General features: G+C 40.0%; 2 protein-coding genes across 2 annotated transcripts in view; both read left to right on the top strand.

The window, feature by feature from the left end:
- The window catches only part of RC3H1 (ring finger and CCCH-type domains 1), a 38,434-nt gene extending 37,816 nt beyond the window's left edge, over positions 1-618 (top strand). Inside the window, exon 19 of the mRNA XM_070939221.1 lies at positions 136-618. Within this exon, the coding sequence (XP_070795322.1) occupies positions 136-286 (151 nt within the window). The 3' untranslated portion in view covers positions 287-618. The remainder of the gene's footprint in view (positions 1-135) is intronic.
- Positions 619-12,148: 11,530 nt separating this feature from the next.
- On the top strand, positions 12,149-22,965 carry SERPINC1 (serpin family C member 1). The gene is made up of 7 exons (XM_070940920.1): positions 12,149-12,290; positions 16,135-16,501; positions 16,850-17,065; positions 18,554-18,691; positions 20,354-20,747; positions 22,039-22,103; positions 22,718-22,965. Exons 2-7 carry the CDS (start codon positions 16,139-16,141, stop codon positions 22,889-22,891), a joined length of 1,350 nt encoding a protein of 449 aa, XP_070797021.1. The 5' UTR covers positions 12,149-12,290; positions 16,135-16,138; the 3' UTR covers positions 22,892-22,965.
- The last annotated feature ends 594 nt before the right edge of the window (positions 22,966-23,559 follow it).

Below are 23,559 nucleotides of genomic sequence, written 5' to 3'. Positions count from 1 at the left end.
TGCTACATACTAATTCAGAGGGTCATCTGAAATAGCTTAATTATATCCAATGTCTTTTCTCGGTTAATCTTTTTTCTTTTTTTTCCTCCATCACTTCATTGTTCCTTTTCCTTTTTGACACTTATTACTCAACAGTGATCTTCCAAATGGATCTGCCCCAACCCAAGAAATTATAGGCCTTCTGTCAAACAAAACTACAGCTCTGAACTTGTCAGAGGACACCGACGCAGTAGCAGGTGACCAGGATACCCAGAGAACCGGAGCAACGCCCACCTCTGCTCCTTGAAGGAACAAAACTATCCCTCCACTTCTGTCGGGGGTCACCTTTTCCCATCCTTGGATTGATGAAAGACGCTGAGCAAAAGTCTTCAACAATAGCAAGTCTGAGACAATGTGCACAACACCACTACTAGGAACAAACCCTGCACATAGTTCACATTAACACATTTTTTAATTAAAAAATGAAAATTAGCAGTATCTGCAAACAACTCAAATTAAATTTGTTTTTGTTCTGTGAATGAACTTTATTTTAATAACTTTGGATGCCTTGAATGCCAGGGCTTTAAAAGAAACAGATATTATATATATATATATATATATATGTACACACACACACAAACACACACACATTTTACACACAGAGACACACATACTTTGTTTGATTAATTGTATGATCTAATGGGATAGGCTTTCTGTTTTATTTTGGTATTATTACATACCCAGTGTATCATTAACTTTTCTAGATGTTCATTCTCCCACCAGAACAAGCTCATTCACCATTTCTTTGTGGTTTCTAAAAATAAAAGAAGGCATTGAGATGGAGGAGAAAACTCTAAATTGTCCCAAATCTGTATCTCTCTTACAGATACTGTTGTAACTTTTCGTTAATTTAAGATTGTGAAGGATTTACCATTGCATTAGAAATCAAACTTTTTTATTGGACACCGAAAGCTTCAAGGAGTAGCAATACTTATTCCATTTTAAAAGTGACTGGAAATGCATTCTTTATAAACTGGCTAAGAAGCATTGATTATGGCATTTGTGATATAGAGCAGAAGTGTTTCATTTGCATAAATAAGCTTACACCCCCCCCCCCAAAAGAACTGGATTAAAGCAGAATCTAGAAACTAGTATAAAATGTCTTCGGATGAGATAAAGGTGCAACGGTTAGTGTAGTATCTTCTTTCACATGTCTGAGCTACAATTTCTGTATCATCCTATATCCTTGGAGGAGGCAGGCACATTAGATTCTCTGATGCAAGAGAATTTTGGAATCTGTCTGAGGTGCAAGGTGATAAATTCTACTTTATACATGATGGGAAACATAAAATTGGTTGTAACAATATTCTCCTTCCTGTTTATTTTGCATCCAAAGCTAATAATACCATGATTGGTCAGCATTATCTTTCATGACAAAACTGAATATTTGAAACTCAAGATTTTTGAGTTTAACAAAAAAATGGTTCCGAAAAAAAAAATCATGTTAATTTCAGCAAGTCCATTACAGAAGCAGCAACCTTTCAAGTGTGCATGAAATGAAAAGACTTCTTAGCTCTGCAAATGCACATTCATTTATCGCAGTGTTTCTCAACCTTGGAAGCTTGAAGATGGGTGGACTTCAACTCCCAGAATCCCCCAGCCAGCGCTGCTGGCTGGGGGATTCTGGGAGTTGAAGTCCACCTATCTTCAAGTTACCAAGGTTGAGAAACACTGATTTATCACATTTCTTAAACTGCACAGATGTGATCATATATACGCATGCAAATTTGACTTTTGTCCTCCTCTCTCCATTTTATTGGCATTAAATAAGGTGCATATGTGGAAAATCTGGAAGAAAATTCTTGCATCCTTTCTCTGTAAATTACATTTTTAAATTTCAAAATGCACTGGCTATGTAATAAGTTGAAGCATTGCTTTGATCGGGTAAAAGCAAATGTTTATTAATCTTGTTCTAGATTACTTTTCTTCCTTTAAAATCCATTGAGGTTAAAACATCCTTTTATATCCATTTTATTCTTAAATAAAATATGTTGTGAGCATACAGGTCCCCTGTTGCCTACCAGTAGGAAGAGTCAAAATAGAGACATTTGCAAGTACTGATTATTTATTATAGTTACCTAGTCAAGGTGTTGCATTTTTACATTATTTTACAACCTGGCTGGCCAAAAAACTAATGCCCACATTGCCTTGGGATTTGAGCATTCATTTAAAAAAAAAACTAAAATATGTACATGTGTGTATGCTTACACATAAGTACATGCGTGCACATGTTCATTTTGTGTCTGTGTACATAGATATTTACGGATATTTCCTCACGATTACCGCTATTTTAAAGCATCCAGGACTTGGAAGCACTCTGTGTGGTGTGTCTTTGTGTATGTATGTATGTGTATGTATATGTGTTCATATACGTAAAAACACACATACATACACACACTCCCTCTCTCTTTTAAAAGACATTTTAATTCTCTTTTCTTTGGTTTATTTAATTCTGTATAAAGAACTTTCTCTTCTTTTCATACTACCACCCAGTCTTTCACTCTCTTAGAAGAAAGTGAAAGACAAACTTCGCTTTTCTTTAGGCTCTCACTTAATGTTCTTTATGTACTCTGTTATATCTTTCCTATCTTTCTTTCTGAAGTAAACTAATGTCATGGCATAATTAAAGAAAGTTTGCTTATATAAATTGTTTTTCTTGCCATGTCTCCAATATAAGAAGTCTTTTTAGTGAATCAGGCTCACTATTCCAATATAAGGCCATTCTTAAAGGTGTTCTCTTCCAAAGAAAATCCAACTTGGAATAACAGAAAAATTGGCTTCCAACTAGATATGCCAAGCAGACTTGTTTCCTACAGGAAATTTTTTGGCTAAAGAAAGGGAAGACTGAACATTTTTCATACATTTAACTATATATGTATCAGACATAAGTATGGAAGAGTTGGGATTGTAATTACAAAACCATCCCCTCTTACATTAATCCATTCTTTAGACCATTTATAGCACGTCTGTGCCTCTAGATATTGTATATGCATAGGCCCATATTTTGTACACATGCATATTCTTCATGTTGTACATACGATTATTTTACATATGTACATGTACATATGTTCATAAAGCACTAGGCAAAAAAGTGTGTGGAAGATGCTGTTGTTAACATTGAGAAATCTCTGCTATAAAATTAAATGCTTTGAATCTGAGCTAACAAGACCTCCCATTATTTTCCTGTAGTTGTACTTTGTGCACAGTGCCCTATCTAGGTTAATGCCCTTTATGCATAAGCAAATAGTTTCTGTTTAATCTTTGCAGAGCACTTTGATCTTGGCTTAGTTTCCTGTTTTCTTTTTTAGGCTCTAAAGGATGAGTTAAAGTGATGAGCATATAAAGAACTGTCTGACTTTCATAGAGAACAATCTATAATACTGTATTCTCAGGTGTCTTTTTAAAAAACTAGCTTTTTCAAGTCCATGTGTTAAAACCTCATAAAATTTCTATTTGGGAGCAGAATTCAGGTTGATGGGAAACAATGACACTTTGGTCTTATAAAGCCATCCTCATGAACCTTGGCATTAGCTTTACATTCTAGATTTTGATTTTTTGCAGGCCTGAAAAATATTTGCCTTCTGTCCATTAGAAAAGAGGAAACAAGCCAAATACATATGCATGGCTGTGTTATGATCATAACTGAACTCTTAAATATCCTTCACTCTTCATTTAGACTGCTTGTGGAGCTATAATACATTTTTCTGAAAATTGTTGAATGACATTCATGGTTATGATCAATATCTTTTTTCTATAGAATATCAATATCACTCTCATCCAGCTCTGCTATACATAATAAAGAGCAGTATGTTATTTTTAAAAACATATTTTATTTTAAACTTGGCTGGAATACACTGAGTTGTATGAAATAGGTTGTTCTTTATATTAGGATGCTATGGCATCATAAGCAAAACTTGTATTGTGTACTTAAATTAAAAGATATTTGAGAGATACTAAAATATTTAACCTCAAGCACGTTTTATGAAGGATTTAGGTCATTTTTTAAAAAATAAAGCAAAAGCCCAGGTTCCAGAATATCAATTCAGTAATACTTAATTCAGTGCATGCAACTCAGACTTCCAGATTAAATGTGTTTGGCTAATTAGGACCTGCGAGATCCATTTGAACATTGCTTTTTAAATTTCTGCTTCTTGTCTCTACATCTCTCCTTTGTATGTTCCCATCACCCTCCCTCTTTCATGCACCAGGTAACAGCATGTTGCCTCAAAATAGAGCATTCAGATGAATTTGAGTACCCAATAACTTCTATGAAGTTGCATTTCCTTATGGTGTTATTACTCAGTGATGCATAAATGTGGTATTGCCCCTACTTGTAGGCAAATGAGGGGTCTGTATAAATATGGAAAATACCCTATTCACTTAAGGAGAGCCAAAGACTTGTGCTTTACTCTTGGTTTGATTGTTGTTGTTTTTTCTTTCTATTTTTTTCTAATCATTTTACTACAATAGCCAGTTTGGATTGAAAATCTTTTGTTTTCAAACCTTAACAGTGGTAAATAGATATAAAAATTCTTGACTGTCAAGTCTTACAAAATGCATTCTATGATGATGACTTATTAGCTCATTTCAGAAGTGCTATGTTAAGCATCATTACATTTGCAGCCATTTACCTTAATTACTTTACCTTTTAAAAAGATATGTGAATGTTGTCCCAACACACTTAGATTTATAATGTACAAAAAGTGTTTTTAGAAGAAACATTGTTTATTTTCACTGTTCCTGCTTGAAATTTTCTATTGAACTGTACTAGAAGTAAGTATGAGGAAACTTGAAAGAAACTGGAGAGAGATTCTGAAATAGCACCATCAGTCTAATATGTTTTCATAGTCAAATAAATTGTTTCTTTACATTTGGCTGTGGACAATACGTTGCACTGTTGCTTGGAAACACAACAAATAGTAACCTATTGTCTGCTTTTCCAAACTTATACAGAAATTTCTCTGGATAGGAATCACAAAACACATCCACGATCTCAGCAACATAATGTAATCAAAAAGCAGTCTTGTTTCCTAATTCTGTCCACTTGGTAAGCATGGACTTTATTGAAGCAAATAGTCCCAGAGAGAGCCTCCTCCAAATTATGTTTCCTGCTTCCAGTGTTACAGTAATTATGAACTGCAAATCTTGAACTATATTTGCCAGGATGTCGTTTGACATTTTGGCTCCAGCCTCAGATCTCTCATATGCTTTCAAAATCTTGCTGTTATTATGAACAGGACATCTGCTTTACTGTACAGCAATTTGTGGGGAGGGGGAGACAAGCAGTTGAAGAACTGAGTTGGAAGTCATGCCGGTGCCTACTTTTATCCATCTCAAAATACTAAGAAGGATGGGCAAAAACGTCTCCAGATGTTGACAGTCCCATCTAGAAAAGCTATTTACTTTGTGTGTTTTGCTATCACACCTTGTGGCATCATTTACTAATATAAGTGAGAATTTTAACAGTATTTTCTTTTAAAATTCTCACTAATACTGTTGTCAGTAACATGGATTCATATACATATCCAGTCTCTGAACTGATTTAGCTGGAAAGGACACTTGATACAAACAGGGAAGCACTTGAAGATGTCATCGATATTTGACACACACACACTCAAAAAACCCCTACCCTAAGCTGTAATTTGATGTGACTAGAATGAGCCACTGTGAGCACTGAGCATTTACAGTATGTTTCCCCTAGAATAGTTAAGAGTTCACAATATTTTGTTTTAGATTTAGTACAAATTAACATGTCATCTAAACCTAGATAAATTTTTTGTATTAATTTCAAAATAATTTATAAAGTTTGTTTGTTTCAAACAGTGATAAGATGAAGCACAGTTTAACCACTTAACCACCTAATCAGACAACATGGTGAATCAAATGCAGAAGTAATCTTATTTCATGTCCAGAAGAGAAATTAATTGCATTTAATGAAAACACAGTTGAAGTTCATTCTAATAGCACTAAATCATGGTTTCACATTAAATATAGTCATTCAAATGACAGTACTGGAGTTCCCTTGTCCAGGCCTCCTATTTCAATGTGGTACATATCACAAGTAAACAACACAAACTTGTTTCATCATAATACACACAATAAAAAACATTTATAAATAAAATAAGTTGCAGATTGCCTTAGCCTATAGACACAATTCCTGTGTCATCAAATAGTCATGATGCAATCATGGGACATGAATAGGAACTACTTACATCTTTTTGTGGAAGCATGATTTAACTTTTTTTTTTTTTTGCTACAGAACAGATATCACCCCAAAATTATAAGTTAATTAGGTGCCATTTGAAGTTCACTTTGCACGCAAAAAAGTAGCTCCATTTTTTCTAAGATCTGTTGTGCAATATTCAGATATTAGACAGTGTCTTTTTTCATCAAAACAGTCCAGAGATTGGTATCTGTGTCGCAAGATTAATAAGGCTACGTAGGTACGCTCAGTATAACACCAAGAAGTGCCATTCTCCTTTTATAAAATTTGCAGTGAGATTTCTATGTTGTGTTGGATACAGTAGTCAATACCCAAAATGAAATGTTATAGCTGGGACAATTGCATTTTGACATCTGTATGAAATTTAAAATTTGGAACAGTGAACCTTCATTGTGTTGATAGTGTCTTGAATAGCTATAGTTACCATTCAGTGGCTGCAGAGCTTCTATTCTGGTATCTAATATTACTTGCCTGCATGTTACATATGGCTGCCTGATGCTTTTTTCACATATAAAAAGTATCTTGTCTGAAGACATAACATACTGAAGGGAGGAGTCTAGAAGAACACACCAAAGTGCATCCTTCTCTCTAAAATCTAAAAGTACTAGGTATGCTAATGTTAAATGTATACATATATATATATATTTTATAAAAACAAAATCCTGTGGCATATTGGTGTTTGCTGTAAACAAAATTTGTTTGCTTTTGTGTATGTTAAAAGTGACTTCAGGCACAATTGTAGTAGGAATGTCTTCCACACAAATCCCTCTGAAAGTGTGGGATATGTGCAAGAAGACCACCTCTGTGCTCTCTTGTTGTTAATGTTAGTTTGTTGTAGCAGACAATACTCACAAGTCTTTGGCATCCAAAACCAGATTGTGTAACTGGATCAGAATCCCACAGCTGGATTTGCATAAGGCACTCTTTCCAAGTTAGCCATTCAAAGGGAGGTACAGAGGTGGAGAGCAGGATGGGCAGACCTAATTAAAATTGTCTGTTTGGCCAGCTGTCTTGGCAGCCCTCAGTTCTAATCCTGCACAACCCCCTAAAGGGTTTCTCTGCTGTCTGTTGTGAGTTTACAATTGCCTTGCAGTCTCTGCTTGCTATGTAAGCAGCCTTGTTGCTAACCATGAACCCTTTTCCTTGAAGGCAACTTTAGTTTTGTTTTGTTTTGTTTTTTTAATTAGTTTTCAAGGATTGGCAGTCAGCAATCTGGATTTTGCTCCTTATTTTTATTCAGCCAATTTGACATACATTATTCTCCCTCCTCCAAAATCTCCTGGTCATTTCCAGTTGTGGGATTTCTCTCTCTGTATGTGCATTCTTTATGGTTTGGGGGGGTGTTAAGCCAAGTTTCCTTTGGTCTTTTTAGGATTGTACCAGTCTCCCCGAGACATTCTTAAGTCATTATCACCTTTTTGGGTGGAGTTCATTTTTTTTAATAACTTTTTTGACATTTTGGTGCATTATGCTTGGGATAGAGCTCATGTAATTTACCAATCGTATTGATTGTATGTGATTGTGCCCTGCAGAGGTATATTTAACAAAAAAAAATAAAGAAAAGAAAAAAAGAATTAGTCTAGGGTGATGCTGATGATAATAAAGATTCCAAGATACTACGTAAAAGGTGTGGGTGATTTTGTGAATTTGCTTAGATTTATCTGTTGGTTAGTATTATAAAATGTTTATTCCTTTTCTCTGGCCTTTGCCTTCCTTCTGCTAGTTATTTAATGTACTCAGTGTGAAATATACTGAGAAATGATTGTTCCAGGTTTGGAAGGGTGTGCTGGTGTGGTATGAGTATGGCTGGGCAAATGTGCCCTACAGAGTGCAGGCAGGGAGGTGCTGGTGTGGGAACATGCTACAGAGTACAGGATCCCTGAGATCTTTTACTTCTTAGCTGGACTTCTCAGGAGAAAAAGTAGCAGAAGCAACTTTGAGAAGCGATTTGGAACCTTCTTTGCCAGCTTCCCTGCTGACTGCTTATGGGAAACAACCAGAAAATAATGATCACGTGACCACAGGACACTGCAGCCATTGTAAGGGCAAGCCAATTGCCAAGATCCAGATTGCAATCTCATGACCATGGAGGTACTGAGCCAGTCAGAAGTTAAAAGACCATACGATTTGTTCCACACCATCAAACTCTGAATGAGTAATCATTAACTGAGTTCTGCTTACACTCCTTTCATGAAAAAAACAAGTTTTTCACTAGAACAGGTAAAACATAAGAGAGTTTATAGCTTTTTGCTTGTTTTACACTTAGTATAACCAATACTGTCAGGCTGAGAGCCACTAATATGAGGTATAAAGCAGGAAAAATAACCAGGCTAGGACAACTAAGAAGAACAAAATTTGACTTTAAAACAGTTACTGTGATAGAATGTTTTCTTGCTCCTGCTTCCTTTTTGGAACTGTATAGGAAAGGCTGGCAGCTTTATCCAAGTCCCATGAGCTATGCAAGAAGAGATTTTGCCCAGAGTTTACTGTGGCAAAGTACTACCTATAATAATTCATGGTAATGGGAAACCTGCATGGTAAACATAGTGATAGGCCAGACAGTCTGGCACTCGCATTCTGGATTAATTGAAGCTTCCAATTCTTCTCCAAAGGCTGCCCCTCCTAGAGCACCCTGCAGCAGTTCAACCATTCAATTCAATTCAGTTCAATCATTGGGGTCTCCTGATTCAGGTAGGAGGACAATTGGCATGCCAGTTAATGCTGGACAAAAAGTTTTCTGGCTATGGGTTCCACCTGTTTAAGCAAGTTGCAGATGACATTTGGGGGTAGCGCAGCTGTTATTTCTGGAGAGCCTTTATGTTTATTGACTTAAACAAAAAACTTGATCTTGGAAGTATTTCATTTGAGCCTATTTTATCCATCCAGATACTAACAGCCTACACATTTTCAGGCAGTCCATAGTTTCTCCGGCTCAGCCTGGATGTTGATGCAACTTTGAGTGTGATTACTGTACTTGAGATCCTTCACCTCGGACCAATGGATGATCTCACCCAGAAGCTTCATATAGGTGCTAAATAACAGAGTATCTCTGTACAGTACAGTATCTCATGTTGGAAACACTTTCCTATGAGTTCTAACCAGAACTGCCCACTCAATTGAAGTGGAACTACATAGAATCATAGCATTGGAATAGACCTTAGAGGCCATCTTGTTCAACCCTCTATTTAGTGCAGCATCCATAGCATCTTTGACAAACTGCCACCCAGTCTTTGTAGACTCTTTAACAACACATGGTGTCATAGCTAGCCTACAATTGGTACAATCAAGTTCTTCCTCAAGTCAAACCTCAACCCATTTCCTTGGAGTTTTAACCAACTGATCCTGTACCTGTTAAAACACTCTTGAACCTTAAATAAAAGTCCACTCCATCTTTGGTGTGACAACCCTTCAGATATTTGAAGATTGCTATTCTATTTCCTATTAATTCTCTTGTAGGCTAAATGTCCACATCCTCTCTCACACAGCCTCATAAACACAGATTCAACATATGTCCATCTGTGTGTGGTGGCCAAGATTGCTTGCAACAAGCCCATATTTACCTCCTCTCATGACATGGGGATTACATAATCCAAAAGCAGAAGCCTCAGGAACTCCTCAGCATTGGCCCTGTGATTATATCCCAAGAGCTTGTGAATAGCCCTACAGTAGGGGAGCAGCATTCCAAAATGCCATGGAAGGGCTCATATACCGTTTCCTGAAATGTCCCTTAACCTTAATTATGGTTTGAAGCATCGCAGTAGTTGCTTTCTTCATGCAGAATTTGGCACCATGTTCTTTCCAATGCAAAGGCTTATGAAAACCAATTTCAGATGTTCCTCTTCCCATTTTCCAGTAATTGGTAAGGTTACTCTGAGAAAGAGGGGAGGGGTTCTCCTGTATCACTCTCCTTTTAATAGTGACCTGTATCATGCTGAAGCTTCCCAGAAATCAGTGTTGCCTTCACTGAGCAGCATTATGTGATAGCTATGCCAAGAGAGAAAGGGATGAACAAAGGCATACAAGATGACTGCAAGAGGAACATTTAAGGGACAAGAGACACAGTTGGCCAAGAGCTCTGGCAATCCCAAAGACACAGCAGGGAGAGTGTCCTGAGATATCCTGTGCTTTGCGCAAAGCAGCGTGATTCTAGGAGCTAGAAATCAGGATCTACCAGTAACTTAGTGGACTCTGGGCAGGGGAAATAGCATAAATGAGCCTTTCTTGAGAGGCTTAACTACCGTCTCATTCAAACATTCTCCAGAAATGCACTCTTGTATTAGATGCAGCATATACAAAAATTACGTTGGTTTGTAGTCATACAAGGAAAGATGCTCTTGCAGAATACACAGCTGGTAGCAGATTCTAATTCAGGCTGCTGTAAAGGCCCCCTTTGAGGCATATGGGAAATGCCTGATAATAAAAATCACAAGTAGGTCGTCTTCAGTAAAACTACCTTTCTTCCTTTTTTTCTACCATGTTTTCACTGTTGCTACATTCCACCAAAGAACTTGAAGCTAGGTCCTAAGTGGTCATTAAAATCAGCAAATTGTAGATATGTCCCTAATAAATGCCTCTCACCCACAAGCCCCATTTCATGGATTATAATAATTTCTATGGGACAAGTATCTTCCCCCTCCCCCCCCAAAAAAAAACCCACTTGATTTCAATTTAATTTAAAAGTGTTAGGTTTTAGGCTGCTTGTTTTATTTATCTAGGCAAAATAATAATATCTAGCTATATATAGAATAAAAAAGACATTCAAGAGACTATTTTATGCTCAGCTATGAATCCTTTAGCAACCAGGTGTTTTGTTTATGCTCAAGTGTAACCACAGAAGTGTCCAGGTGGGTGGGCGGAGCCTCCCACCACTGCTGCTACCAGTTCGGCCAATGCGGGGCAAACCGGTAGCAACCCATCACTGCACCAAGCAGAGTAGGGTGAAATTGACCAGAGGTCTGGCTGGGGCCTTTTTCTTTTCCCCAGAGTCAAATAGAAGAGCCAGAAAGCTACTTGATGTAGGTATGGGTTGGTTTTTCATATCGAAGAGCCTTAAAATGGAAGTTCCCCAAAGATACACTCCAAACTGTAGAGGGTATGAAGAGACAATTGTGGCTGCCCTTCTTCAGGAGACAGTGGAAAGCTGGTAGGAAACTGGGCTCAGAAGCTCAATATTTTGTAAAATGAAGTTTTAACTGTGCTTGGAGTACCAGATCTGAGCTGCAACAAGCCTGACAATCAATAGATGGTAGCAACATGTTACAGATCTAGTAGCCATAAGCATCTTGGAGGTTTCAGTACACTGGGGGTGGGGGAGGGGAACGGAAGGGAGCATTTAGAACTTCTGTCAACCTAGCACAGTATCCTTGTGTGGAACTACCCATTTTTAAAATCCTTGAAAGATGCAATGGGAGCCTGGGCTGAAGTGTCTCTTCCCCTCCTTAACCCAGTCATACTTCCCCATTGTTCTCTCCACTATTGCTTATCTGCAGGCTCTGACCTCACCAAGGTGTACTTTAATCACTGTTTCTGGCAAAGGGCTGGAATTCTAACTCCAGCACTCCTCAAAAGGGACCTTCAGAAAGCACCATTGTTTGCTTTCGCCCCCAAGAATTCTCTCCAATCTAACAGGAATAAGTCTTCAAATCTCTCTTGGTTGCCAAATGAAGATTATGTGCAGCAAAGAAGGTAACTTCCTTTTCAATGACTGTTTTCTCGTTGGGTTGGGTCTCTGCCATATGTGTGGCATGTGTCCTCAGGTTGAACATTAAAGCTGCTCTCAGAATAAACATTGCTTTGCTCCACTATTTGTTTAACTTGCTTTTTGAGATCAGTGGCCTTTGACCTTCATGGCTTTCCCACCCCCTTTCCTCTTCTCTCCTTCTCTTGTTTTGGAGCTGGTTGAGGAGAGTACGACTGGGCAATTGGCTCCATCAGAAATATTCTACGGATTGAAATGGTTTTTTGCCTAAATTAACAATTCAGCCCTTTGAACATCCTACGCTACTGGAAAGAATAACTCAAGAAAGAGGTAAGAAATTTCAGATATTTATTATGCAAAGAAAACAGAACACCATGGTAGAAGTATGTGATTACCTTCACTAGAAAAATAGGGATTGGTTAACAGAATGGGAAAAAAGAATATAATTTTCCATATTCTTTCACAAAGTTTATTGTGTTTCATCTGGCATTAAAGGTTTTCAATGAGAAATCTCAGTATCTTCTTATGTGGGACCAATCCTGAGTGAAGTAGCAACCTTCTTTGGTAACAGGTTTTAGGGAAACATTAAATGGCCATGAGTAGTCAGTTATCTAGCTTATTATTACATTTTTCTCCAGAATTATTTAAACATTCAAACTTTGGGGCTGTTTTTAAAAAGAATGTTGGGAGGTGCTTGCTAGAAACCAAGAGATGGTGAGTTCTAGTGCCACTTTAGGCATGAAAGTCTCTCTCTCTCTCTCAGCCTAACCTACCTCACAGGGTTCTTGTTGCAGGGAAAATAGGAGGAAGGAGTATTAGGTATGTTTGTTACTTAACTCAAATTAATTTACTGAGTTACTTAACTCAATAAAGGCAGGATAGAAAAGGCTAAATCTAAGATTTTCTTCTGATAGTTCTAGAACTCAAGACAGTTTAATGGAATCTGATATGGTAAATTACAGGGCAGTCAAATGAAAGTCTTTATAGGGATCAACTTGAATGGTTTTTCAAGGAGGATTAGATAAATATATGCAAATTAGGCTCTAATCCTTGATAGTCACAACAATATAGACTACAAGTTGCTGAGGAAACTGGCAGAAGATGGCTACTGTTTTTGGTTGGTTATATAGCTAACCAAATAGCTAATAAATGCATCTCACCCCAAAATATCCTCTTATAAGCAGTTGAATATCCTATAAAAATCAAAGATCCCATTTTATGTGAAAATTCCATTCTTAAGTTGCAGGTTAAAACCACATGTGGGATATATACTAATTGATGTGAATTTATTATTTTCCTTTTGGATCTGCTAGCCGAGGTAGTTTTTGTGTTTTCTTTTTCTATTTCAAAGTAGACAAGCAAAAGTCCATTTATATGAAGAGATTGACATACTTCGTCAACACTGTGGGCTCTGACTTCACTTACCCAACCTGAAGTAAAAGGAAATATCTGTGAATCTGTTGTAATTGCGCTTAGAAACCTACGCATCATTCCTTCCTATTTCTCAAAGCATTCCCTAGGACAGTGATGGCGAACCTTTTTCTCGTAATGTGCCAGAAGTGCCAGCACCCATAATTTATTTATTTCAGATTTCTATACCGCCCTTCTCCTTTCGGACTCAGGGCGGTGAACAGCCAAGATAAAACATTTGTACACAAAAGTCAAAATAGATTTAAAATAATTAAATAAAGTTTGGCCCATAATTTAAAACATTTCAATTAAAATCAATATCAAATTTTAAAAACCAACCATAAAATCAGGACAGCCCAGCTAACTGAAAAAATAGATTTTAAGGGCCCGACGAAAAGTCCGGAGGTCTGGGATCACTCGTATCTCTGGGGGTAGATTGTTCCAGAGGGTAGGTGCCACAGAGAAGGCTCTCCCCCTATGGGTCGCCAGCCGACATTGTCTGGCTGACGGCACCCTGAGGAGGCCCTCTCTCTGGGAGTGAACTGGCTGGTGGGAGGCAATTGGTGGCAGAAGGCGGTCCCGTAAGTACCCTGGCCCTAAGCCATGGAGCGCTTTAAAGATGATCACCAACACCTTGAAGCGCACCCGGAAGTCCACCGGAAGCCAATGCAGCTCGCGCAGGAGAGGAGTCACATGGGAGCGCCCCGTCGCTCCCATAATCCCCCACGCGGCCGCATTCTGCACCAGTTGGAGCCTCCAGGTGCACCCCAAGGGGAGCCCCATGTAGAGAGCGTTACAATAGTCCAGACGAAAAGTGACGAGTGCTTGAGTGACCGTGCGTAGGGAGTCCCGATCCAGAAAGGGGCACAACTGGCGTATCAGGCGGACCTGATAGAAAGCCCCCCCTGGCCACGGCCGTCATATAATCAATGCAAACCCTCCCACATTGGCATGCGTGCACAACCCCCCCACTCCCCCGTACATGCGCCCCACATTGCACATGCGTTCCCCGCACATGCGCTTCTCCCCCCCGCCCCCTGTTTTGGGCCTGGAAAGTCTCCCCACTCGAGCAGGCTTCTGGCATAGTCCCAGGCCTCCAGGGGGAGGGAGGGAAGCCCCGGCCTGCTGCTCCTGCCCCTGCCTCCCTTTGCCCCCAGCAACAACAGTTCTCGTGCTGCTGCTTCTCTAGCACCCCCAGGAGCAGCTGGCAGGGCAGAGAGGGTGGTGGCAGGCTGTGGTGGCAGGCCATTCTCGCCATCTAAGAGACAGGCTGCTCCTGGAGCAGCCAGGAGAAGGAGAAGCCGCCAGAAGGGAGACGATGCCAGATCTCGCCTCCCGCCCGGCCAAGAGATTCTGCTTTCCTTGGCAAAGCGCTCATCACTACAGTGTAGGGGATGCACATGGTGCCAGGGTATCTATGCCGCTACTATCCCGCCCCTCCTCAGCCTCGGTCACGCCGCGAGGCTCCTCCTCAAGGAGGAGAACATGGAGGAAGAGGGGGGAAAAGTCCAATCTGCAGCTACCTCGAGCAAGCTGCAGCGCTATTACACAGGGCACCAAGTGGTTGGAGAAGAGGCAGAAACAGCAGCTATGGCTGCGCTTCCAGCAGATAAATGGGGTTCCCACTTGCAATGCCGCCTCTGCCGCAAGGAACTTTGGAGAGAGAGGACGGGGGCAGGCTGTGGGAGCAGCCTGTCTCTTAGCTGGTGAGAACAGCCTGTTGCCACAGCCTGCCCCTGGCCGGGGCTTCCCTCCCTCCCCCCAGAGGCCTGGGGCTATGCCACAAGTCCACTCGGGCGGGGAGACAGGGAAGCCCCGGACCACCTATCCTTGCCACCGCCTGCCCCAGCGGCGGTGGTTCTCGCACAGCCACTTCCCCAACAGTGCCAGAAGCAGCAGGCTGGGGCTTCAATCCCTTCCCCCGGAGGCCTGGGGCTATGCCAGAAGCCTGCTCGGGCGGGGAGACAGGGAAGCCTCGGACCACTGATCCTTGCCACCACCACCCTCTCGCCCCCAGCGGCAGTGGTTCTTGCACAGCCGCTTCCCTGGCAGTGGCAGGAGCAGCTGGCAGGGGAGAGAGGATGGCGGCAGGCTGTGGCAGCAGGCCGTTAGTGCCAGCTAAGAGGCAGCGGCGGTTCCTCCTGCCAGCCTCGCGCTCTGGGCAGCGTCCAGCCAGCCATACCTGGCTTCCCCCTGAGGCAGCCCATGTGAATCCCAGGCAGTGCAACTTCAGGGCCTTTCCTCATGGTGGCAGTGATGAGGCAGGCAGGCAACCGGGCACAGGAAAGTGGCTGGCAGCAGCACTCCTGGCTGGCAAAGGGTGGAGTCCTGGGACTGCATGTGGGCGATGATGGCATGGCCGGTGCGCATGTGCGCTAAGACGTTAAGGCCAACTGATAATCACGTGTGCATGCGCACCGGTAACCAGCAGACTAGCTGGCTGGTGCACATGCATGCTCTGGAAACCCAGAAGAGGAATGGGTGATGCCACGCGTGCCGGGCGACATAGCTCTGTGTGCCACTTCCGGCACGCGTGCCATAGGTTCGCCAACATGGCCCTAGGAAAACCAAATGCCAGTCAGGAATATATGCATGTGTCTCTTGATTTTGGGTGGTTCTATGAAAAGTGGCGTTAGCTTTTTGTCAACCATTCAAACTACTCCTCCAAATGGTTCACACCACACTGGAATGTAAAATGGTCTTGACTTGAAAAAAATATGTGTTGTAATATACAGTCCCAAATGTTACTTTCTCTTGATTACAGGAAGATGCTGTTCCTGATACTGTTTTTCTTCTGTTTGTGCTCTACTGGCACCACAAAGTCCCACTCAGTACAAGATATATGTACTGCCAAGCCAAAGGATATCCCTGTAAACCAAGTCTGCATTTATCGTAACCCTGAGAAAAAGTTGCAAGAGGAGGCGGATCAAGAGAGAATCCCAACTTCTACCAACCCTCGTGTCTGGGAGTTGTCCAAGGCTAATTCCCGTTTTGCTGTCCTCTTATACAAGAATTTAACCAATGCCAGGGATGAAAATGAAAACTTCTTTATGTCACCAATCAGTATTTCCACTGCCTTTGCCATGACCAAGTTGGGTGCTTGTGGCAGAACTCTTCAGCAGCTAATGACGGTAAATGACAGGTTAGGACTGTGGTCAGGTTCCTTGGTGATTAGGTTGGATTTAGCTACTCCTGCAAAGATCATTCTCCTCTCATTTTATATCCACAGCCTTAACATATTTTTTAAGAAAAATAGATATCATTATCAAGGAATATACCTGAAATCATTACAATGTTAAGTTTCCTCTGTCCTTCAAATATGCCTCAAATGTGCCATGTTAATCTGGCATCTCCCTCTTTTCAATTCCAATATCCCAACTGAAATTGGGCAGGCCACCAAGTGGCATTTCTAGGCAGGGCCACTTCTTCCACCAACTGAACTGTTTTCCAATTCCTTTCTCCTTGGTCTCTTTTTAAAGGTTTTTCAGTTTGACACCATTTCAGAAAAAACATCTGATCAAACTCACTTCTTCTTTGCCAAACTGAACTGTCGACTGTACAAGAAAGTCAACAAATCCTCCAAGTTGGTATCAGCCAATCGCCTTTTTGGGGAAAAATCTCTCAAATTCAACGAAACCTACCAGAACATTAGCGAGGTGGTTTACGGAGCTAAACTTTGGCCTTTGAACTTCAAGGTGAGCTAAGCATACAGTATAATGGGATAATGCTGCTCTATTTGCAAGTAGTTGAGTATCATCTGTAAGCCTCAGGATCCTGTAATGGCCCTGAAAATCTTGGCGTGGCTCTGTGACTTTTTGAAAGCATCCTTGATTGCTGGCTGAATGCTGCTGTGGGTGAATGCAAAGTAACATTTTGTGTTGTACTTTGGCTTTTGGCCTGGTGATGCCTCAGCCTTTGCATACTGTTGATTTCCCTGTCTTTGTCTTACCCCACACTTTGTTTACCCCACACTCCTTGGTTTACCACCCAGCCAGAAAAAAGGTTCCAAGGAATTCAAGCCTTTATACACTCTGTTATGATGTTTTTGTTGTTCTAACAAAGATATTGCCTTTGTGTGTGCAAATTTTTGTATAGTCTGCATGGCTAATTTTATCACTTTCCCCCCAATCCATATACTGTATGCTTCTTGGATACACATTTTTTCAAATGCTAACACTAATAATATATTAAAGTTATAACCAGTGTGGCATACATGACATTACCTCCTCCAGTTTTTCACAAGAAGAACCTCTTGACTTGCCAAAAATCACCCAGTAATATTTGAATATTTCTCTAGTGATGATCCAACAATATAAATGCTATACCATCCTGTCTTGCTGGTGGACTAGCTAGCACTCTGATAATCTTTTCTAAATCTGAGTTGGGGGTGGGACAAATCTGTTCCAGGTTGCCAGGGGGATGAATAGTTGCAATTCTTGGATACTTGAGAAAAAGTAAGAAAATAAAAGAACCACTTCAGCCAGTTTTGATGCTGTCCTACTCCATTCAAGAGGGCAATTGTTCTTGCTGTAATCCCACTGATCGTAGCATCCAAGAAGTATAGTCTTGTTGCTTAGTTTACTTAACTATGAACTTCTGCTTTGTAATTTGCAAAGTTAGCCACGAGGTTGTATTAAATTTGAGGTAGTTTTGATTTCAATTATCTTTATGTTTAAAATAGTTTAATTCAATCTTTACTACCGTATAAGGCAGTATTTCTCATCCTTGGAAACTTTAAGATGTGTGAACCTCAACCCCTAGAATTCCCCAGCTGGCATTCTGGCTAGGGAATTTTGGGATCCAGGTTCACCTATCTTAAAGTTCCCAAAGTTGAGGAACACTGCTGTAAGCAATGAGCTAATAATAACATGGGGAAGTCAATTGAGAGGGGAGATTCTCCAAAGGGTCACAGTATTTTATATTAATAGCATTTAATGGCTTTCATTATATTTTGTATTCATTGTATTTCTTGTGTGTCCAATCACACTTAGCCAATAAAGAATTCTATTCTATTCTATTCTATTCTATTCTATTCTGTTCTGTTCTGTTCTGTTCTGTTCTTATTTTTCTAAATATCTCATTGATATTTTAGTTTTATATGCCTGGAGTCACTGGAATAGGATGTATCCAAATAGATATACAATAATATATAAAACAAAAAAAGCTACTTTTATCCCTTTCAGGAAAAGCCAGAATTATCCAGAGCAATCATCAATGATTGGGTGGCAAATAAAACTGAGAAGCGTATAACAAATGTGATCCCAGAAGGAGTCATCAATGAATTAACTGTTTTGATCCTAGTCAACACAATTTACTTCAAGGTATGGAAAATAAACCTTAAAACTGAAACTTGCAGATTTTTCTGAAAAGCTCCACTTAAAGTCATTTGGCTAACTTTGACTTCAATGCAACCTGCATTTTTTCAAGTTAAGACAGGCAAGAAGAATAAAGCCTAACTGATTTGATAAGCACAATCTTCAGACCATTTTACAAATTTCTAATAGATGTTCCTCCTTCAATCATAGGCCTTGCTGTTAATGAAAAAAAGGAGGAAGCTTGTCTGAGGTCTTCAATTTATTTAAATGCCTTTGTTTAAACTCTTTATTTCTGGGTTGTATTTAAAACCAAATCTTGCAGGAGTTAGCCAGGGGTGGGTTCTACTTACCTTTACTACCGGTTTGCAGCGGGGCCACGTGTGCATGCTTGCTCTGCTTGCGCGTGTTCTTCTGTGCATACACAGAAGCGTTTTGATGACATCGGGGTCGGTGGGCGGGGCCTCCCGCCGGTTTTACTACTGGTTCTATAGAACCAGTGCAAACCGGAGGCAACCAACCACTGGAGTTAGCACATATTTATAGTCACTATGTACAGATGATTGAATGCCTTTTGGCACAATACTTTTTTGTAGAATGTAGTAAATTCTTTCATTGTTTAATTTTAAATTGTAAATTTATCACAATTACATTTTACATCAGATTCTTCTTTTATTATCCTCTCTTCAGAATATGATAAGATGGAAGTGCTCCAGGTCAGGCTGCCAAAGACTTCCTCTCTAAAATCCTGTTATAACCATCATCAGGTCAAGGACCCCTGATGACCAAAGGCTTAATGCCTCCTGTGCAATTATAGTATTATTGCTTCTTATATAGGGCTTTTTCTGAATCTGGAGGAATTTAAGAAATCTCAGTCTTAAGACAGCATGTAACAGAAGGAGGAAAAATCATGTCTGGTTCTCAGTCTACAGGTTTTAGAACATCCTCAAACTCTTTCAGTTTTTCAGGATGCCTGCCAACCGCTAATGACTAGAATATTAGAACATACTAATAAAATTTCCTATCGGCTCCAGCAAATATTGCCAGATTTTACATTGTGCAAGGAAACAAGCTGGCACCAGTATTCTGAAGCATAGCTTCAAATTTAACAGTTAGCTGACAGCTAACCTTTTCCCCTTTCCATGTTAAAATATTTGCAACCTACTAAACTTACAGTATATCTCCCAAATGCCAATAAAGTGTGCCTACGTAGGCCCTGCTTCTAGGCTTCTCCTTGAGGCTTTCCTCCTTCCCTATTTTACTGTTTGTCAAGAAAGGAGCTTGGCTCCAGGTAGTGAAAGGATATGGATCTGTTTCTGTTTCTTCTCTTCTCCAGTGTCCAAGTTTATAGAAGAATTTGTGGATTTGAATCTTGTTTATGTTGTGAACATTTTCTAGAGATGTGTACTCTATGTGTCTAACATGGATTAGGTTGTGTATTCCACTTTCCTATCCTCATACTGGAATAGATTTTCCTTATAAATTTTCAATTGATTTTGTGGAAATAGGGATCCATTATAAGAAAACAAATGCAGTGTTTATAGAATATTTGTTCAGATAACATTTATTCAACTAACATTTGATTTTAAGAACAATAGTTTGGGACTGGCTTGGTGTAGCCCATTCAATTTCTGGCTGATGGCTCTGTTTTCTATCACTGTGTTGATCTAGGGTCACTGGAAATCCAAATTCCCTCTTGAAAACACAAAGATGGAGCCCTTTTTTAGAACCAACGCTGAGCCCTGCCAGGTGCCCACAATGTATCAGGAAATGAGATTCCGTTATGCTTCCATCGCAAGTGCCAAAGTCCAGGTGTTGGAGCTTCCTTACCAAGGGGACGATATTACAATGGTCTTTATCCTACCTTATCTGAACACACCTTTGGCCCAAGTGGAGCAGCAGCTGACCGCAGAGAAGCTGGAAAGCTGGTTCCATGCCTTGAAAGAGGTCTCCCTCTCAGTGCATTTGCCCCGTTTCCAGATAGAAAGCAGCTTCAGCCTGAAGGAGAAACTCCAAGAAATGGGATTGAGGGATCTTTTCAGCCCTGAACGGGCCAGTCTGCCAGGTCAGTTGGGATGTGCTTTAATGGGGAGCAACCATTATTTTGATGAATTTAGTAAAAAATTATAATGCAGTCCCTCTCATCTACGGACCAGAATTCCCTCTTCAAGATACTTTTCCACATGCATTGTGGAAAAAAGGTTTTCCGTTTTAGTTCAAATAACCTTTTTAAAATGGCACTATAGCCCATGCCAAGGAGACTGGTAACATGTTCTCTGATTAACCTGCTTTATTTAAAAAATGTCATGAGCTATAGCTGACATCTAGGGAATGAAACTGTATGCCTTTTTATGTGTTAGTCAGAAAATGTGCTACAAGATTCCTAATTTAATACTCCAGATAGTTCAGAATTTTCATGCTATTTTGCACATGCCTAAGGAACTTTGAACTGATGGTTATTTTTAAGAATATCACACAAACGTACACAAATTTGTCCTTCAGACTTTAACTATTATTTTAGCACACATATATTTTCTGGTTTTAGATGAAGGGTGAGAAATGTGGATCTCCAGATATTGCTGAAATATAACTCCCAGTGTTCCTTACTATAGCCCAAGCTGGTTGGTGCTGTTGAGAATTGCAATTCAGCAATTTCTAAAACAAAACAAAAAAACAACCAAAGATCTCCTGCTGTTAGCTATTAACTTGTAGTACAAGCTGCAGGCCTCTTCTCTTGTAAAATGATTACCTTCCACCAATTCTTCACAGCCAGACAATACTGAAGCAAATATAGAAAAAGAAATACCTACCATTTGATCATGCAGCCTCATGGCACTTAGAGGTGCACTCTCTCCCACCAGAGCCAAGCACAGAGAGCGTGCATTCACTATGCAGCATCCCCAGAATAGTTTAACTCTGGACTCCTGACCTTGGGTGGCCAGAATACCTAAAATATATATTTTTTTTAATTTGATTTATATGCCACCCTTCTCTGGAGACTCAGGGCGGCTTACAATGCGTTAAGCAATAGCCTTCATACTTCTGTATATTTATACAAAGTCAGCTTATTGCCCCCACAAACTGGGTCCTCATTTTACCTACCTTAGAAAGGATGGAAAGCTGAGTCAACCTTGAGCCTGGTGAGATTCTAACTTACAGTAATTGCAGACAGCTGGTGTTAATCACAATGCTATTAGTCTGCTGAGCCACCAGGCAGTGTCTTTTATTCCGAATAAGATGACTGGTTTCTGCAGAGCATCAGCTTTAGACCCCTAGATCATTATTAACTTCTGTGCCTTTTTGTTTCTCCCACAAGAAAATTCACTTTTTTTCCTTTACACTGTTGTCTTTTTCAGGCATAGTTGAAGATTCTCAAGCAGGCCTCTATGTTTCTGAAGCATTTCACAAAGCCTTCCTTGAAGTGAGTCAGGTTTCCTTCTTTGTTTCCACTCTACTTTGTTCTCTTTCCTAAATTAAGCTTCAGCTATTGAATAAATCTATTGTTAGCTGAACCTAAAAGGCAAGTCATTCTGGATCACCATTGCACCACAGTAGAAATTGGTACAGGCAGGACCTATTTCAAGGAAGTGAAATATTTAAAAGGAAATTATTTTATAAATGCTATCCTTTTAAACAGTTCCCATTGTTTTTCTCCATGCAACACTGTGAGGAATGCTGGGCAGAGAGAATGATTTTGGGTGGGTTTCCCTGTCCAAGGCTGTATGGCTCAAATGATCAGATGATTTTGTTGTATGACTGATTTCATTAGTTCAATCAGTCAAGCTTGCTTAAACTAGCATAAGGTTAAAAGATACATTTTGAAACAAAAGACATATGTATGTATGTCTGTGGCAAAATAAATCAGGGATGCCTATAGTCATTGACCCTAACTATGAAATATTGCAGCCCTAATGATGTTCTTAGGGAAAGAAACATTGTCAAGTGTGTGTGTGGGGGGGGGGGAATCCCCACAATTGTTTCTGTTTGGTCTCTGACTAATGTTCCTAATTCAGCATGCACATTTTATTTCATCAGGTAAATGAAGAAGGCAGTGAAGCAGCCGCTTCCACCACAGTTGTAATTTCCGGTCGTTCATTTCCTTTGAACAAAGTTGTCTTCAATGCCAACAGACCTTTTATAGTACTCATTAGGGAAGTGGCTATAAATGCCCTCCTTTTCTTGGGCAAAGTGGCTGATCCCTGTTCCTAAAATCTCTTGATTTGCGATACTCTTGTCTTCTTAAACTAATCAATAAATAAATAAAAGAAAAAAGATTAAACCAACACCCACCTCTGTGTTTCTGTTGCATTATAACAAGCTCAGTGCATGCAGCCAAATAAATGTAACCTTTCAAAGAGAGCCTCCCTGTTCTGTGACTTACTTCAACGACCTGTCCTACAGTCCAGCCTTGCTCCAATAGGAGGACCGTGGGAAGCGGTTGATTCAACAAAATCCAGCTTTCACTTGAAAACAAGGTCACAATCTGATAGTTTACTGACTCCATTCTTTATGGTTTTCCCTTCTACCCAGCATTTTTTTTATTTGCTAGTTCAACTTGGAATCAGAGTAAATACCATGTTTCCCCAAAAATAAGACCCTGTCTTATTTTTTTGAACCCTGAAATAAGTGCTTGGCCTTATTGCCATGTGCTCAAAAGCCTGATTGGGCTTATTATCAGGGGATGTCTTATTTTGGGGGAAACAGGGTAGTTCAATATATGTATGCATGTCCAGAAATGTATCTACTTACAAGAAGCAGAGACTCCAGAGCACTTTCTCAATGAATCACACTGTCTCAAGAGTTGTTATCTAATAGATATTTAGGAGAACATGTAGCATTAGAAATGATGGAATTATGACAAATATATGATTGATTCT

Source organism: Pituophis catenifer, unplaced genomic scaffold (assembly GCF_029215685.1).
Source record: "Pituophis catenifer annectens isolate HBS135680 unplaced genomic scaffold, rPitCat1.0.hap2 SCAF_3, whole genome shotgun sequence".
NCBI classification, from domain to species: Eukaryota; Metazoa; Chordata; class Lepidosauria; order Squamata; family Colubridae; genus Pituophis; species Pituophis catenifer.
The sequence above is the reverse complement of the archived record's forward strand: the minus strand, read 5'-3'. Positions and strand labels throughout refer to the sequence as shown.

Coding starts and splice junctions, on each gene's coding strand:
- SERPINC1 (XM_070940920.1), top strand. CDS start 16,139: ATGCTGTTCCTGATACTGTTTTTCTTCTGTTTGTGCTCTACTGGCACC. Junction 16,502..16,849: donor CTCTTCAGCAGCTAATGACG/GTAAATGACAGG, acceptor CTCTTTTTAAAG/GTTTTTCAGTTTGACACCAT. Junction 17,066..18,553: donor TTTGGCCTTTGAACTTCAAG/GTGAGCTAAGCA, acceptor TATCCCTTTCAG/GAAAAGCCAGAATTATCCAG.